Source organism: Manacus candei, unplaced genomic scaffold (genome assembly GCF_025592945.1).
Source record: "Manacus candei isolate 608988 ecotype Guabito, Panama unplaced genomic scaffold, ASM2559294v1 h1tg000018l, whole genome shotgun sequence".
NCBI classification, from domain to species: Eukaryota; Metazoa; Chordata; class Aves; order Passeriformes; family Pipridae; genus Manacus; species Manacus candei.
This window is the reverse complement of record NW_026138066.1, coordinates 14,060,143-14,076,004: the sequence shown is the minus strand read 5'-3', so window position 1 is coordinate 14,076,004 and position 15,862 is coordinate 14,060,143. Positions and strand designations below refer to the sequence as shown.

General features: G+C 39.9%; 1 protein-coding gene across 6 annotated transcripts in view; it reads right to left on the bottom strand.

Annotated features, from left to right (window-relative positions):
- DGKI (diacylglycerol kinase iota) overlaps positions 1-15,862 on the bottom strand; it is a 216,614-nt gene that overhangs the window by 55,532 nt on the left and 145,220 nt on the right. For all 6 annotated transcript variants that reach the window (XM_051784753.1, XM_051784752.1, XM_051784747.1 and 3 more), the window contains 6 exons: positions 11,897-11,976; positions 10,111-10,155; positions 6,449-6,518; positions 3,919-3,959; positions 2,236-2,363; positions 1,523-1,648 (listed from right to left, as the gene is read on the bottom strand). In XM_051784753.1, the coding sequence (XP_051640713.1) occupies positions 1,523-1,648; positions 2,236-2,363; positions 3,919-3,959; positions 6,449-6,518; positions 10,111-10,155; positions 11,897-11,976 (490 nt within the window). The remainder of the gene's footprint in view (positions 1-1,522; positions 1,649-2,235; positions 2,364-3,918; positions 3,960-6,448; positions 6,519-10,110; positions 10,156-11,896; positions 11,977-15,862) is intronic.

Here is a 15,862-nt window from a genome sequence, read left to right as displayed (position 1 = left end):
GAACTGACTTTTTTGTTCAAGTTTTTACTACAAGAAAAAGAAACAGTCAAAGATGGAGTCTTACTATGAAAAATTTCAGCCAAAACAATTAAAGTTTAGAAAAGTTGTAAAGAAAACAATTCCTCAGAGCAGGCAGTGACAGATACACTTTACTCTGGGCAATGCTGCTGACTTTTCTTGTACTTAATAAATCTACCAAACATAATTGTTACAGCTAAGCAAACATTTCCAGTCACGCTGATGTAATCCAAATCATTCCTCTTACCAATTAGAAATTAATCCACATGTTCTCACCATCTCTCCCTACTGTCTAGAAGTGTCTAAGGATCACTTTTCTCATAGCTTTGTTATCTTCAAATTTTGGGCCCTGCCACTCCAGTCTGTGGAAAAGTGAACCTGAATTCACCATTCTTCACATTGCAAAGAGCACCAAGAACTAACCCAGAATCCCTCAGGGCAACAGGAGAAAACCAGGGGTGTGTCTTTTGTAAGTGCTACCTAGATCATCCTTTCTTATCATGACATCTCCTTCTCCTGACAGCAGTTTCCAGTTTGCTGGAAAGTTTCCAGTTGGTAGCCACATGGCTACACAGTCTGCCATCCATACTGCATCTGTCCAGGAAATGTAGGCTCTGCCTGCCCTGTATGCACTTTGCAGCCCCCTTCCACACACATCCAGACAGAAAGAAAATCTGAAACAAGGACCACGTGGTCACTATTCCTTATTTTTCTACACTAGGTTTTAATATCTGTCCATAGGGATGTCCATACAGTAAAACTAGAAAGATAAATCAGAAGTGATGTACATAATTATACATCAGGTACCTGGAGGGGGTCGAGGGAAGGGAGACAATCCCAAAAGACTAGAATCTTTCAAAGTTACCAACAGAGTTCTGACAAGTGTTTCCCATCTAAACTTTGGTAGTGATTATAGAGCTACTGATAGTTCTGAAAACCTAAAGGGAAATGACCAAAAAGTTGAGAACCACTTCTAAAATAGGCAGGCAGAATAAGAGATGTTTTTATACAAATCTGAACAGGGTAAATAGGATACAGTGGTAGAAGTCTCCATGGGGGTATCATAAGAAGACCATGGTTCAAGATTATATGAAAACTATTGCCCACATCTTTGACAACAAGCCGCAGTTCTAGAGGTTTCTGCTTTGTCACATTGTATCAAAGCTACAGTGAGGGTGAATGCTTTGATCTTTCTCCTTAACAGTTGCCAAGAACATTTCCTTAGGTGGAAATTCGGGCACCCAAAATAACATATTTTCTTTCAGGGTCCTTGGATCTAGATTAATTAAGAGTTCAGGGTGTCACAGAGGAAAAAGCAAAGGCAAGAACATATGATAGTGGAGAAAGAGGAAGAACAGAAGGGAGGAGCAAAAGAGAGGTAGCAAAAGAACTTCTGTATTTCAGCACGTCAGCACAATTCATTATGCTTAAAGGAGACACCAGGAGTTGGCTGTGGTGACAGTGACAGTGTGTCATCAAGCAGAGAAATGCAGAGGGCTCTTACTGCAGCATATGTGTCTGGCTGGCGTCCTTTTGTTTGTCAGGTACCTCGTAGTGGGGGGAGATCTTGCCAAGGCCACTGTCGCTCAGCATCCTCTTTCGCACAGCAGGGTTCCACCGATCTGATATTCTAGGGACATGAGAAGGAAGAGAAAGGCATTCACCCCTCAGAAATTAGCTGCATACTCCACTTTGAAGCCATCTTATGCTTAGTGGTTCCCAGCATTTTTCAGCCCATGGCAAGTTTAAATTGATTAATTCACTACGAATACAAGATTCCTAAAGATGAATAGAAGCATTTCTGGTCTGTTGAGAGGATGATAAGAAACAGACACTTCACCATCATGCTTAGACATAAAGGGCTTTAGGGTCTTATACAGTGGTATCAAGAGCCCTAACCACACAGAGAAGAGAGTTTGTAACTCAATCATTATAGGTTTATGACAGGGCAGATAGTCAAGTGGTATCTTGACCTGTAGAGGAGGTTAAAAGGTGCTGAAGTCTATTAGCCCTGCTGTGTGCTCCAGGATGCCTAATGGAGTAGATGCAGATTATGCTACTGTCCTTCTGTCATTACCATGGCTGGATTTGTTCCTGTCCTCAGCTCCTCATCTAATATCTGCCCTCCCACAACTCCCAGTCCTTCAGAAAAGGGGACCATAAAGAGATGCTTATCTCTAATACAACCGTGAAAAGTCTGATCCCAGCAGTACTCACCCAGAGGCCTGCTCCACTACCAGATCAGGCATTCCTGGTGGCGTCCCCACCTGCTGTGACATTACCACCTCTGGGTCCAGAATAAAAATCTCGTCCTGCGAAATTTCTGTCACAAAGTGCAAATGTTCCTGTTGGAGTGATACAAGCAACAAATAATGAACCTGCAGCATCACTGACCTCTCAGAGCACCCACCTGCCCTAGAGCCAGCTGGCTGCACATTAGTGTCTCTGAAGAGCATTCAGGGGACTCTGTGTACTTAAGTGCATAGTTATACAACCACATTAAAACCAATGCCACCAAAGTCACTAATAAATATTTCATTGATTTCAAGCCAAACAAGATTTTCAATGAGCAAGCTTCACACTCACAGCAACACTTAAAAGGCTCAATGACTCCACGTCATTCTGCTGAAAACGACAGGCTGAGGTTTGCATTTCGAAATGCACCCAAGGTGTCTCATTCAGTGACAGCTGACAGAACTTTTCATTGTTTGGGGGTACTCTTCCAGATCTTTACTGCTTGTACAGTCTGGTTTAACATCTCCATTAACAAAGCTTTCTTTCTTAGTCCTTCCTTTTAGTTATTGACACTGAAGGCTCATTATCCTTCAAAAAAACACTGAGTGGGAATAGGCCTGTCTATGTAGGCAAACAGGCAGGACACTTCCCACTGTTTGTGTGCTGGGACCATGACACAGTATCGACCTTTTCCCCACAGAAAAACAGGATGGAGGAGTAGGAGAGAAAGATGACCACCTGTACAGTGTCAAGTATTAAAGAAATACAGAATAAGCCAAACAGGATCAGATTGCTTAGTTTAACCTGCATCTTCTTCACCCGTGCCTTCCAAATGTGGAAGTACAACATGAAAACAAAGATGTATAACATGTGTAAAGAAGTCCCATGGTGGCTACATGCAGACACTGAACCTGGCAGCTCTGAACTGAAGTCACAGCTCCTGCTGCTTGAACTAAAGCACTAGCTGCTTTTATTAAGAAACGGTAATACATTCATGTAATTCAGAAACAGCTTACACAGTTCTCAGGGGGACCAGATACAAATGGCCACTGTGTGAAATCAACAATTTGCACATAATGCTGAGCCACTAATTGGCCTGTTCTGGGCACAAATCAGACATACCAAAAGCCCTGTAAAATTTTCAGTGTTTTCCAGAAAACATACTCAGATTGTCAAATCTCTACCACAGGTTTGAATCCAGCAGAGCTACATATTGTTTTAGGAATATTTGATGCAGCTCTGTTCCTAATTCTCAAATTGTAACATCACCTTAACTTCTATAGCTATTTGGTGGCAGACACATACACAGGATCAAGGCTTCTGGTGCCAAAAAGCATCAGTGAAAAGATAAATGCGAATACACTGGTGCCACACAGATTCCCCTAGTAAGACAACAAGGATGACGAGTGCAGAAAATTCTGATCTTTATATCAAATTGGTAGGAAACAGAACAGCAGATGGTCAGCAGACACAAGACATCATTGAAACAATGTGAATTACATCAACTAAAAAATGGCCCAGAATATTTTCTCTATTTCTCATGAGACATCAGTAACATTTTGGAATATACAGGAGGAATGGCAGATAATTCGTTTTAAGCTGCATTTGACAAAGCTTTAAAAAAAAAAATAAATCTATAGAAATTATAACTGAATAAAGATTTACCTGAGATCTGTCAATGCGGTAAAAACGATCAGCAGAAGTTGCTGCAAGACAGAGAAACAACAAAGCCATTGTGAAGAAAATAGTCTGAGCAGAACTGCATGGCCCAAACAGGCTGTTTTGTCCACTACTACATATGACAACCCCTGTGTCAGTGAAGTGGCCCCACAAGAACATAATCTAATTAATTCATTATGTCCATATAAGTGGTATTTCTCAGGGGTCAGTACTGGGACCAAAACTGCTCAACATCTTTGTCAGCAACATGGACAGTGGGAATGAGTGCACCCTCAGTAAGTCCACTGATGACACCAAGGTGTGTGGTGCAGTCAACATGTTGGAGGGAAGGGATACCATCCAGAGGGTCCTTAACATACTTGAGAGGTGTCATGAAGAACCTCATAAAGTTCAACAAAGCAAAGCGCAAGGTCCTGCACCTGGGTCACGGCAATCCCAGGCCCACCTACAGTTTGGGTCCAGAAGTGATTGAGAGCAGCAGCCCTACAGAGAAGAATTTGTAGGTAACAGTTGATGAAAAACTCAGCATGAGCCGGCAGCTTGCACTCAGCCCAGAGAGCCAACTGTGTGCTGGGTTGCATTTAAAGGAATGTGGCCAGCAGGTCCAAGGAGGTGGTTCTCCCCCTCTACTCTGCTCATGTGAGACCCCACTTGGACCACTGCATATAGTTCTGGTGTCCCCAACATAAGAAGGGCATGGAACTGTTGGAACAAGTCCAGAGGAAGGCCATGAAGTTGATAAGAGGACTGGAGCACCTCCCCTATGAAGATGGGCTGAGAAAGTTGGAGTTGTTCAGCCTGGAGAACAGAAGGTTGCATGGAGACCTCATAACAACTTTCCAGTATCTGAAGGGGGCCTCCTGGGAAGCCGGAGGGGGACCTTTCATTAGGAATTGTAGCAATAGAACAAGGAGTAAGGTACAAACTGAAAGAGGGGAAATTCAGGATAGATATTAGGAAGAAACTCTTTACTGTGGGAGTGGCAAGATACTGGAATAGGTTGCCCAGGGAGGTTGTGGGTGCCCTAACCCTGGCAGTGTTCAAAGCCACATTGGATAAAGCTTTGAGCAACCTGGGCTAGTGGGAGGTGTCCCTGTACATGACAGAGAGGGTTGGGACTAGATGATCTTTAAGGTCCCTTCCAACCATAAATATTCCATGACTCTATGATATTCCTATCCCATTAAATGGTGAATTTAAAGGTGAGGTTTAATGAAACAATACTCACTGAAAATATTAATTTGAAATAAATATTTTTTAAATGTATTAAATGGATTTCAGGCTTATAAGAAGAATTGATTGCATTAAAATATGTGACAGAAGAAGGTCCATTGTTCCTACGAGAGTATGGTAAGCATATAATTAAACTGATGAGTCTAATAGGATTAATTCAAATTTTGAATCTAAAGAACAATACCATGCTTGGGAGCTCTTTGTAAATCAAATGCATGGCCAGAGATATTCACTCTGAATTAATATATTCAAGGAAAATTTATGCTACTCATGAAAAACACATGAAAACAGGGGAGATTCACTAAATAAAGCACATATTATGAATTTGCCACTGTCAAATAATTTATGTTACTAAGTCCAAAAGTATTTTATTATGTACAATGTGCTTCATCAGATGCAATTTTTTTTTTATCTACTTTGCATTTTGTTTGGTGAGTGAAATCAGGTCCATTCACTCTGGAGTTCTGACACAAGAGGACAGTGATACAGCATTGTAGGCTTTGGCACTGCATGAGAATATCAAATACTAAAGACAAAAACTAAATGCATCTACCCACCCAGATTTCTCCAAAAACCAAACAGATTCTCAATATGTCTTTATCAATTTCCCTCATGAGAGACAAGGAAGAGTGATTAGAAATTGCCAAGGAGAATTTGTTTTTGTTTAGAATATTAAAAATTTAAGCCTCCCCATGCAGAAGCTTCTGTAAAAGCAGATGCCATCCATTTCAGCTGCTAATTTCTGTGCTCTGGAGCCTGATGTACAGCCCAGATAAGTCGTCTGCTTCGACAAAGTCTGGGTCAAATACAAGTGCAGCTCTCCTGGGAATTACATGAAGTGCAGCATTACAAGGAAAAGGGAGGTATAGTGCCATCACCTAAACACTACAGTGCCTAAAAACTATCAAACTTACGGAGTGAAGAGCACAGCCTTACCAGCAGCAGCACACTGCCACAGCCAGCTGCACTCTGAGTTCAGGCTTTGCCACACACTAAGTCTCCTCATCACAGCAGAGACTCTAATAAATCCAACTAACCTCCCTTGGGGGAGCATGTCTGCTTGGGGTGAAAAAGCTACAGCAGACGTTTTGATTGCTAGATGAAGGGCCCACTTCACTTTTTAAAGGGGAAAGGGGGTCACTCAGCTCCTTTTTTACCTGCTCAGTGTAACGAGAAGGAACAAGTCACCCCAGCACAGTTAATACTCTCAGATGAACTATCCTTCATATGCACAGCAGAGGCAAGCAGCACGTTGGGCACAAGACAAGGGAGATGCACTTACCGTCTAGGAAGCACCATCTAGGAGAGAGCCTCTGGACAGAAAGTACTCTGGGGAAAGAGCTTTCCTGGTCCTGTATGGGGCAGGGAAATCATATTTAAAAAAAAGAACCATTTTTTCTCTAAGATGGGCTATTTCCTAGACTTTGCGCTTTTTTTCATTTTGCTCTACTGACGTTGCACAATGTGTAAAAGCTACATAACCTAAACCCACTGGATTTTCTTCTCCAGGACATCAAGGTTTGACTGCAATCATACAAAAGAGTAAACTGACATGGTTAGTTTCAGCCACATCTTCAGCTGTCCTCTTCCCTTCAGCTCAGCACTATCAAAACCTTTGCATCAACAACAGCTTTCCCAATAGGAACAGAGGGAGGTGAAAGAGATCAAAGACGCACATCAGCATCAAACAGCAGCCATGAACTCTAATTATTGTTTATTCCTTATGTGCTGTCACAGAATTGGCTGAGTTGGAAGGGGCCACAAGCATCTTTGAGTCCAGTTCTTGGCCCTGCACAGGACCATCCCCAAGAGCCTGAGAGTATCTGTCACCTTCCTTTGTTCCAGTTCAGTATTTTTACACACTTTTGCCTCCTCTACTCATCTGCCACTCAAAGCAATTCCCCAGTTTGCTCTGTCTCCCCTGCACCAAGAATACGGAGAGCACAGATCTGAGGACCACCACTGGCCGAACAAATAGACATCCTACATCGACATGTTCCCATTCTGGCTAAAAAAATCTGCTCCTGGAGATCTGACAGATGTTACTTCAGGAACCAAACTAAATGACTGGGAAGGAAAATGACTGGGGAGACCTTCTCCTGATCTGTGCTCACCAAGCACTCAAACAGTCCCCCATGCATTTTTAGCTCTCACTGAGCTGGAGAGGCAAAAGGGATCTCAAGAGAGCAGAGGGTGGTCATCTCTGCACTCCATGCTACCAGTGTGTGGTCAGCCAAATTCTTAAAGGCACTTGCATATAGTATTTAAACACAAATGTATCTGCAGAGGGTAAAACACGACAGCATGGATCTTGGGCACACACACAAAATTTGTATAGAGCCAGATTCTATCCTTATTTACATCTTAAGCAGTACAATCAGCACATCTACAAACAGTGTAAATTCAGGCTCATATTGACTCAAAATTAAACTTTACTCCTCTTTCAGACAACAGACTACAGAGTAGTATACCAAATCACATGGTTAGAAAAGAAAATGCAGAAGCAACAGGGAGGATTTTACTTAATTTCATAAACCTTGCTCTCATGTACAGTTTATTGTCTCCAGCCTCCTTACAGGAGAGATGGAGACAATGACAGCATCAAATTCCTTAAAGTGAACTTTATCTGCACATGGGGACCAAGTAACACATCTCAATGGTTTCACAGAATCAGATTTAAAATACACCTTTTCTTTCTCTAAGTAGGACTAACCAAGCTGTGGGATGCTTAGGTTTGCTTATATTGCAGCTAAGGGGGATGTGGGAGAATCAAGGATCACTGAAATCCATTAGGTTTGCTGCCATCTGTCTCTAAATGCACAAAGCTTTATGTATCTTAATATTTAGTCCATTCTGTGGAAAGGAGAGGACTGCTACACAAAGGGAAAAAGGAAGAAAACATCCAATATTGGTGTGTTCTAAAATGTAGTTTACACAAAGAAAAAAAATGAGTAAAAATTCATAGAGTACATAATGTTGGCAAAGTGAATATAGGAATAATGCTGGTAAATATAAATTTGAATCACAAATTGCACATTGTGATATCCTCCTTCCAAGACTTCATTACAGATCAACTGCAGAACCATCTTGCGAAGTCTCTGGCCCATGAGAATGATATGTTATGAGTAATAAACTTGTTAGAGAAACAAAACAGTGTGAGAAACAAATCTAGTGCAATTTTTCTCATTTGCACCTGGGCTTGCTAATATTTCTGCTGACTTCCCATGTTTTGAGCTGCAGAGGAATCACACAAGAGAAGTGCACTAATGAGACCTAAAAGTACCCATGACACCTTATTACTGAGGTATAAAGACAGTTCTATCACTTTAAGCACCTTATTCATGCTCTTTATCCACTGCTTTTTCCCATTTCTGCAATACGTATAGGGATACCAATGTGGAACAAACCTCAAATTAACCTAACAAGACAGTTTGCAGAAAGTGACCCACTGAGAAAAAAACCATGTTTGAAGAAACCAGGACAAACAAGTACTGAAGACAAAACACAGAGAGGGGCGCATTTAAAATGTAGCATCATAAAAAATGGATGGTGTGTTAGGGATTTCACACTGCTGTGCACTAGAGAAGATGGCTAGGCAACTAAATCATATACTGCTATAACTGCAGAGGTTAGAGCCAAGTATTGAGCTGATTTTCAACATTTCATACTCTTTTTTAGACCTCCCCATATAAGCAGATTTAGTTCTTCATTTTACCTCAGGCAGTTTCCTACACATGGAGCAGTCAGCAGCCACTTAGGTTAATTTATAATGAGTGGAACAGAATCATACATGCTGATTTATTAGTCAATTTGCTAGACACTAACAGTGCTCTAAAACTCAGTTCCAGGAAATGACTGATGGAAATGTCAAAACTATGAGGTTAACATTGGACAGGGAAATGAAAAAACAAACCATGAACTGATAAGAAGGAGGCAACTCCAGGAAAACATGCCAAATTGCATTTTCTTATAGTGCCTGCAGTCAGTGCACCTACAGGCATTCTTGTGAAACTAGAATTCTGTATCACCCAAGTAATCAGTAACATCCAAGAAATTATCTGCAATTTCACCACAATTGGTTCCTGTCATCTGGATCTCTGTACGCTTTCTCAGTGAACTTGTTCCTGCTGATCCAACAAGACTTGCATTGCTAAATTGGGAAAAACATTATCAACACCATGCAAGCTTGTGATCCTAAGCACTGTGTCAACTGACCATGGTTTGTGTCAAGTCTCTGTGCTAATATCCGACCATTTCAGGAGCCAGTAGAGTTAGTCTGAGTTAGTTTACTTCCAATTTAAGCGCTCTGCAATGCATTATTTTACTGAGAGAAATATACAACAATACCTCCAACTGTAAAGGCAAGTTCTGTTTGTAGAATAAAGTTGTAAATTGCACAAAGAGACCAATTTTAAGAACTAGCCACCTAAAAATTGTTTGTCTCATGCAGAAAACACATTTGTGCCCAAGATGGATTAAAAAATTACCCTGAAGATTATGTTACAGTAGATGACTGACATGTACAGAATTATTAAGAAGTTAGGCCTGCTATAACACCTTTTTTTCTCACTGATAAGAATTTATTACTACAGCTATGCAATATAACATGTTATTGTCTGTTTCTCAGACAGAGAAAAGGTTTTACTTTTGTCATTTGTCCTACAGGACACAGTCTCTCATTCACTTCAATATGCAAGGTACCACTATTGCAGTATCGCTCCCATCATCATCCTGGGCTAGTTTTAAAGGTGATTCCATAAGGCTTGCAAGGAAAAGGATTGTACAAGAGAAATCAGAATGAATCTCCAAGATTTAAGCATAAATGTTAATCAGAAATTCAGCTAAAACATTGGTGTTTAACCCAAGAACGTTCAAACGCAAAGAGTGCAGTTCACATTGTTAAAACTCTTTTTGTTCTGATAATAAAAGTAAAGCTTATCTTACCTGGTAATGAACTCTCTGTGTAGTAGAAGGTACTGACTGTAGGTCCTAGATGGAGAATGAAAGACACGGCAGTGAGGAAAAAAATAAAAGCAACAAGAGCTGTTTGCAGTTCTACTATCTGAAGTGGTTGGGCAAACACAAATCATTTTGCAAGTATTTTTCACTGGTTTTAAGTATGTGAAACAAACACCACAGAATAGTCATGGAAAGTTCTCTTAAAGTTTAGATTTGTATGCATTTGGTCAAAAAAAACAGTTTCAAAAATATAGAGATTATGTTAATGGATCTTTACCATGCTACAAATCTATTTGTTCCATGAGAAATTTAGAATATCAGCAAAAAAGTTAATGAAAATAGGCTAAAAATCTAAGCCTTTTTTTACAAATAGTTTTGAGTGATTAATGCACTGAAGAAAACCACTGGCAGTTCTCCGTGTTTTAAGACAACCTCACTCCAAGGAGGTCATATCAGAATGATCCTGATATTTAGCAGGGTTCAGGAATCTAATTTATTTTAATAGAGATTTTGTCAAATAGTTATAGCTCATGACTTAATCTACCATAGAGCCTGGCCTACAGACCATTGCCCCCCAGCACCAAGCAAGTTGGCAGAGCTCAATAAAAACTTGGCACCTCTATTCCCAGCAAATGGGTCTGAGCCAAATCAAGCACATTAAAAAAAAAAAAAAAAAATCACAGAAACTGCACAAGGTTGTGGAAACACAGCTCCTCCACAACCACTATGGGTAATTCAACCAGAACTTCCAGACTGATTGTAATTTTCCATACCCTATACTGCAAATATGCATCTTAGACCTTACCTTATCGTATGCACCTTATGCAACATAAAATGTGTTTTTCTGCCTGATAATAACAGTCACACCTCAGGTCTGGATGTTCAGAAATGCAAAGAAGTGAAACCCTGAAGTGAGATACTAAGGCTCCTATTCTGACTGGAAGTGCAGAGTTCCAAAACCTACAGGAAATCAATGGCTCCCAAAGAGTTCAATGGAAGGCATGAGATTCATAGTTCCTACGTAAATTAGACCAACAATTTATAAACCTACATGATGTCCTCACACTTGTAAATGTTATTGAAAGATATCACTAAGATAGTGATTTTTAAGATATTAAAAACAATCAGAGACAGTACGTTGATGAAAATCCATTAGTTTTATCACTAGAGGCATACACACTTAAAATGACTTGGGTAATGAGACCTTTGGAGTCTCCATTGCCCACACTGTATTGTAGAATGAACTCTCATGAGTCAAGGTGTTTAAGGCAATAAGAGTGGCACTATTATTAGCTGCATGAACATATATTTCTGAGATTTGGAACCATCTAGTTGATAGTTGTAGTGTTTAGTGGTTTCTCAGATTACTCCATGACAGTATTAGAGAGTGACAGTTGAATAACTGGACCCACTCAAATACCACAATGCTTATCCTTACATAACACACATTCTAATGCATAATTTAGGTAATTTCAGCAACATCTGTGGAATGTTCTGGTATTCTATTCTTAATGAAAGAGAAGTAAACACACCCATCCACATCAATTATGTTATCATTTAAAAGGAATCAGTGTGATTTTTAATTTTCTGTTTAAGAAATACTTTCAGTACTTTTATTATCATCTCTTAATTCTAGAATTTTCATTTCAGTGGCAGGCAAATTGCAACAGTCTTGATATACAGTTGTGGCAACTACTAGTCCTCTGCACTCAGAGCTGAAAGAAACATAAACTAGATTAGCAAATGATATCTGAATTCACAAAAGCCTCACCTCTTGCAGGCGGTCAATGTACATACGACAAGTCTCCAAGTCGCAGTCTCCTCGCACAACTATAATTCCTAGGGGAATGGCTGAAAAATCAAAAACAAAGAAAAACCTCTTTAACTAAGTCTCTTAAACTTGAACAGATTTGCAGTGGGCTTCGACTTTGTTTTTTTAATGTCCTCACAAAAGCTTTCTATTATCTAAATCTTAACAAATATTTAAAAGATTATTATTCATTGTTAGTTTCACCCACTTATAATTATCAAATATTTCAGTTTTCAAACACCTTTCATGGTTTCATGAAAGAAGTTGAAACATATTCAGTTAAATTATGTACTTCATTTTCTGATGTCAACATCAAACTTTAACTGCAAAGAAAGGAACATACCTCAGAACAAGAGTTAGGGGGTGCCCTTATAGCATGAAATAAGAGTTATATTTTGTTTTCAGAATAAAGTCTACGTATTTATAGTAATGAAAGTCACAGTCTGATTTCAGAGAAAACTGTCCAACACCATGTTATTTTGATGTAGGGCTGCTTTCAAATCAAAACAGACATTTTTACATCTACACACAAAATTAACACATCTCCATATTTAGTCAGGGAAAAAAAAAAAGCCAGCAAATAATTCCCTTCAGGTGAGAGCAACATTTTTAATAACAGGACATTTAGGTTTCCACAGTCATTCTGTTCTTGCAGCTGAAAGGAGTCCAAAACAAATCCACAAAAAGAATAAATAGAAAAAAGTATACATGATTCCACAAGAAAGGTACCAAAAGAGCTACCTACTAAGATCTCATTAAATAAGAAGAAAACAAGTGAACACTCTTGAGTATCTGATTTTGTAAAACTGAATCACTGAATAAAGTTCTTTTTTCCTCCCTGGAGGGTCTTTAATCAAATAATGCCCAAAAAATTTATGGGAGCAGCAGGAAAGATATTTAAATCCTCACATGAATTATTCCAGAAGGAAAGCAAAATATCAACTCATAAACAATTTTGATAACTAGATGATGAGCAGCAACATAAAATCACCAAGGTTTCTGAAATAAATAGAAAACAGAACTGTGCTGCAGCCTTTCCTGCTGTTGAAAAGAAGTTGATTAAGAGGGAGAAATATTCGAATACCAAGAAGCTCCTCATTCTGGTAAGAGAACAAGACAGTGCTAAAAGACACTGGGGAACACAGCTCCTCTTTTTCTGGTGCACCAAGGCTAGAACTACAAAGAGGAGCTCAGTGGTTTCAGGGATAAGACCTGGGAAGCACCTACAGCAGTCAAGTTCACAGCAGACCTTAGAGATCAGCACAGGGCTCAACAATGCTGCCAGCGCTGTGTTTGGAAAGCAAGTTGAACAGCAGAACAGCTATGGACCCAGGAAAAATGGAAGCAGAGGAAAAAAAAAGCTGGAGGGACAAACAAAGATGTAAAGAAGGGATCAGCAGGAAGAACAAAAGAACTCACACGTCGCCTGAAACACTGACATCCAACAGCAATGACAATTCCCCTGCACATTTTCAGAAAGGCCAGGTGGGAACAGGGCTCATTGTGACCTCCCAGAGACTGAGACTGAGAGACAAGCAAGTGGAAGGAGGGTCAATAATGAGGTTTGCTTCACGCGCTCCAATGCTCTGGGTTACAGCCTGATTCTCTTTGCTTAGTGTTTATTATTGCTTAACCTGCTCTGACAGGAGACCCTTAAGCTCTTTGCAGAGAGTTCTTAATGGCTATCTAGCTTCAATTCAGCAGATCCCTTTGCAGCCCTTACTGAAAGAAGTGTTTGTTAAATTCATTTATAGCACTAAAAAGTGAATTGCAGCAGACACAGCTACACCTCCAATAGCTACAGAGCACTAGGGAGCTACACCACTGGCTCATAAACCGTCACCACAGATTTTGTCTCTCTTCTATATACTTAATGGGGACTAAAGCTTTGACCTGCCAAAACAACACAGATAACACAAAACTGAAATCCTTAACTATCACCATTCCTGACAGCCTGAAAGAGAAGGACCTTAGGAACATTTGGAATTCTAAAGAAATCCACCAAAATATCTAAAAAGCAAAAACTGATATTCAAGAGGTATCTTAGTGGTGATATTTATGGGCCCCATCTAATGAGTGAAGAAAAAAGTAGTGATTCACAACTTCAATTAAATTATGTCATACCAGTTGTTAGTGGCCATAGACCAATTCTGAAACTCTGGGCTGTGTGACTTTGTCCTTGAAAAGAAATGTGCTGTCTTAACTGTTTGGAAATTGTGAATTAGCACAATCTATGGCTTTTGGGGTCAATGGCTTAAGGGATAATGTGCATGAGGTGGGTCTCAAGGGGTTCCATTCCATATGGTTCATGTCCTTTGAAAAACCTGAAGTCACCACTGGGTAACACTATAGTATATGCTAAAATGCTGTTTTCCAAATTTTTTGTTTGTTTGTTTTGGATTTTTTGTGAGGGTTTTTTGTGGGTTGGTTGGTTGGGGTTTTTTGCAAGACCCATTTAGCTTTCATCAAGGAAAATGTTCCCAGCCATCATTTTTCAGAAATCACGGTAAGTAAATAAAATGCACCACACAGCCAAGACTTTCAAAGCTCTTCACAATAGTCGCTGTTTGAAAACAAAAGCAAATACTTAATGATTGATAATGGGATTGAAACTATGGGGTTGTTTCTCATTCTAAAAATAGGGCAAAACTGTGCAAGAGTGGCAAAAGGAGTTAATTTCTGATAAACCAAGTTAAAGACAAAGTCAATATGCATGCCCTTCAATAACACTGTGGGTGCTTTCATGCAGGAATAGAGGAGCTTCTCTATTTGCTGAATAGCACTGTGTGGATGAGGATGTGGACAGTACAAAACAGTGCTGTGGGACACAGCGATTACTGAATATGCCAGGTGAGGGGGTGGGAGGACAAACAATTACATTAAGAGCACAGGCACTACAGAGCAACTTCCCATATACCCACACACTGTCCATTCCTGTGAATATATGGATAACTCCACACATGGGAATATGCCAAAAAATAAGGGATAGTCTCAAATAATGAGCCAAGCCACAGCATTGAAGTGCCAGATACTTTTCTCCTAAGGTGCCTGCTCTTCCGGCCACTTGCATCCAGCTCTCAGTTCCTTTGTGGTCCCTGAATGATGAAAAAGGACTTTGTCCAGGAAGGTGTGGATACAGACTCACACTGCAGTGATGAGCAGCTGTGCAAGAATCCCAGAAAATGAGACGGGCAGACAGTTACTTCATATTCTGAACCAATGCTGCAGAAAGCTTTTTGCTCCTAGCAACACTAACCAAAACTAAGTATCAGCGGGAGGAGGGTTGGGTAGATGCGGCAGTTGGGGTAACATGGTGCTCTAATTATCTGCAAGATTAATAATGATTTCCTGAGTCCTCATGAAATTAGCTATGGAATTTATAAACAACAAACAAATCTTCCACCTATTAACTGCCCATTATGCTGAATACCTAAAGCTAGTGAACTCTTTAATAGTATTGGGGACATAAATGACGGAAGCCTGAATATACTGCATATGGCACCATGAAGAAAAACAAAATTCAATTAGCTTCCCCATTTACTATTATGAAAGGATTCAATTTGTGATCTTAACACCATATTAACCCGCTCAAATCCCAAACAAAACAGCCTTGAGACAGAGCATTAAGGCAAATGTGAATGCCAGGAAAACTCATTCTGAGTCTAACATACCTCAGGGGACTGGGGAGGTTAGACATTGGGTTCTAAATGTTTAATGTAGCAAATAAAGGATCCTCACTACTGAAGATGTTATAAGAATGCCATTTTCCTGAGGGGTTTTCACTGATATTAGGAATGTGAGGGACCAAATAAATTCTTGGCAGAGAATTCTAAAATATTCAGACATTTATATTAAGAGGTTTGGCTTTCCCGGTATGGTTTTAATAAGAAGGAGTTTGTACAAAAGGATTTTCTCTACCACACAAAC